The sequence below is a fragment of the Penaeus chinensis genome, chromosome 38 (genome assembly GCF_019202785.1).
Source record: "Penaeus chinensis breed Huanghai No. 1 chromosome 38, ASM1920278v2, whole genome shotgun sequence".
In the NCBI taxonomy this organism is placed as follows: domain Eukaryota; kingdom Metazoa; phylum Arthropoda; class Malacostraca; order Decapoda; family Penaeidae; genus Penaeus; species Penaeus chinensis.
In genome coordinates this window covers 23,054,127-23,056,626 of record NC_061856.1, presented here as the reverse complement: position 1 = coordinate 23,056,626, position 2,500 = coordinate 23,054,127, and the positions used below count along the sequence as shown (strand labels likewise).

Below are 2,500 nucleotides of genomic sequence, written 5' to 3'. Positions count from 1 at the left end.
GTATAATAAGCACTTTGCTCTATGGCAGCGAGACTTGGACACCCTATGCTAGACAAGAAGAGCGTCTTCAGATATTCCATCTGAGAAACCTGCGTTTCATCCTTGGCATCAAGTGGGAAGAAAGGAAGACAAATGTTGCGGTGCTTGAAATAGCTGGCCCACTGCTCAGGCAGCGTCGACTGAGATGGCTGGATCATGTCCACAGAATGGATGATGGCAGAATCCCTAAAGACTTGCTCTATGGAGAGCTTGTGGAAGGGGAGAGAGTCAGAGGGCGCCCCCTACTCAGGTATAGAGATGTCTGCAAGAGGGATATGAAAGCCCAGGACATTGACGTGGCATCTTGGGAGACAATTGCCGCAAACAGGGATGCTTGGAAGCTAACCCTGAAACGTCAGCTTCCTAAAGGGGAAAGTAGATGGAAGGCATATGTCGCTGAAAAACGTGCAAGAAGAAAGGCAAAAGCAGGCGAGCATCTTCAACTACCTTCCGCCTTCATTTGTTCAAACTGCGGCAGAGATTGCAAGGCTCGCATTGGCCTTCTCAGCCACAGCAAGAAATGTTCCCACTAAGCTTGTTCTTTCTGTTAATTCCATGCTGCTTCTACATATGTTATCTCTATGCAAACATTGTTTTATCTTTATTTTATAAATTTGTACGCCGCGCACTCTGCGTACTGCCATGTGAGGAAAAATGTTTATTTTCTTTATATTTTTGTTTTAACTATGTCGAGCGCTACCCATAGTCAGACATGACTTCAGGGGGCCTACTACTACTACTACTACTACTACTACTACTACTACGTATGTATGCATGCATTTATGCACGTATGTAGGTAAAAAAAATATAGATAGACGGACAGACGAGTACCGGAAGATGCAGAAAGATACACCTCTATTGAGCGCGGGTGGTTAGACTACAATGCCATGCCCACTGGAATTAAAGTTTTACTTGTTGTCTTTACACATAGATGGCTCTACAAGTGCTTAGTCACCAAGGAGTCAGCTATTAGTCTTATTTATATCACCTGTTTACCCTTTTTCTTCATTTTTTGAAAGATTCACTTCTATTTTATTATTGTCTTTTATGTTATTAATAACAATTTAATAATCATATTATCAATAAGATTGATGACAATGTCAATGTTTGTAGTATTGGAAAGAAAAACGCATTTCCCCGCCAATTCAAGGAATGGGGAAATCAGGATCGGTCTCTAGGGCCGACAGTAAATTAGCCCGCTGACATTGGGTTAATATCACAAAAAACGACCAACTTTTCGAAAACGAATTTACGAAACTGAAGCCACGATCATAAAGCGCCGATCTCCAGGCACAAACATGCAGTGCAGAGCGCCCAACTGGCATAGTTTCATGGGTGTCCAAGTCTACCCAAGCTGGCGCCCTCTCGTGACAACAAACTACAAACGGCAAACCTCTCATCATCTCCTTTCATTTGCAAAGGGTCGATCACGTGTGCAACTGTAGGAGCGTGGCCTTCTGGGGTAGTGAGAGGAGAAGGTAGGGTTGGGGGCTGAGGTTGGACTTTGTGCTCTACTCATGCGCGCGAAAGTATACTCACCCTCATATCAGCCTGACTGGCAGACAGAGAGAAGAGGTGGTAAGGCGGGGAACATGAACACAAACACAATCGTTGAAGAACAATAAAAGATCCCCCTCTCTCTCTCTCTCTCTCTCTCTCTCTCTCTCTCTCTCTCTCTCTCTCTCTCTCTCTCTCTCTCTCTCTCTCTCTCTCTCTCTCTCTCTCTCACTCACACACACACACACACACACACTCACACACACACACACACACACACAGACACAGACACAGACACACACACACACACCCATACCCATACAGACACACACACGCACATACAGATACACACATACACACATGTATATATACATATATATACATACATATATATATAAATACATACATATACACATATACACACATACATACACACACACACACGTATACACACATACATACATACACACACACACACACACGTATACACACGTACATACATACATAAACACACACATACGCATATATATAAAAGAATATGTATATTTGTGTATGTATATAAATATATGTGTATATATATGTATATACACACACACACATATAAAAGAATATGTATATTTGTGTATGTATATGTATATGTATGTATATATATATGCACACACAGACACATACACACATATATATATATATGAATAAGTATATTTGTGTATGTATATATACACATACATACATATATATGTATACACACACACACATATATATGAATATGTATATTTGTGTATGTGTATATATATATTTAACAGCCATTCATTCCACTGCAGGACATAGGCCTCTCTCAATTCACTGTTGAGAGGTTATATGGCAGTGCCACCCTTGCCTGACTGGATGCCCTTCCTAATCAACCGCGGTTCGGCGCGCTAACACCTGTGCCACGGCGGCAACTTCCCCTACGACACCTGCGTTT

General features: G+C 41.7%; 1 protein-coding gene across 1 annotated transcript in view; it reads right to left on the bottom strand.

The window, feature by feature from the left end:
• Positions 1–2,500, bottom strand: part of LOC125045978 (LIM and SH3 domain protein Lasp-like) — a 32,702-nt gene that overhangs the window by 19,279 nt on the left and 10,923 nt on the right. Inside the window, exons 3-4 of the mRNA XM_047643568.1 lie at positions 1,426–1,550; positions 163–248 (exon numbers count right to left, since the gene is read on the bottom strand). Of these exons, the coding sequence (XP_047499524.1) occupies positions 163–248; positions 1,426–1,550 (211 nt within the window). The remainder of the gene's footprint in view (positions 1–162; positions 249–1,425; positions 1,551–2,500) is intronic.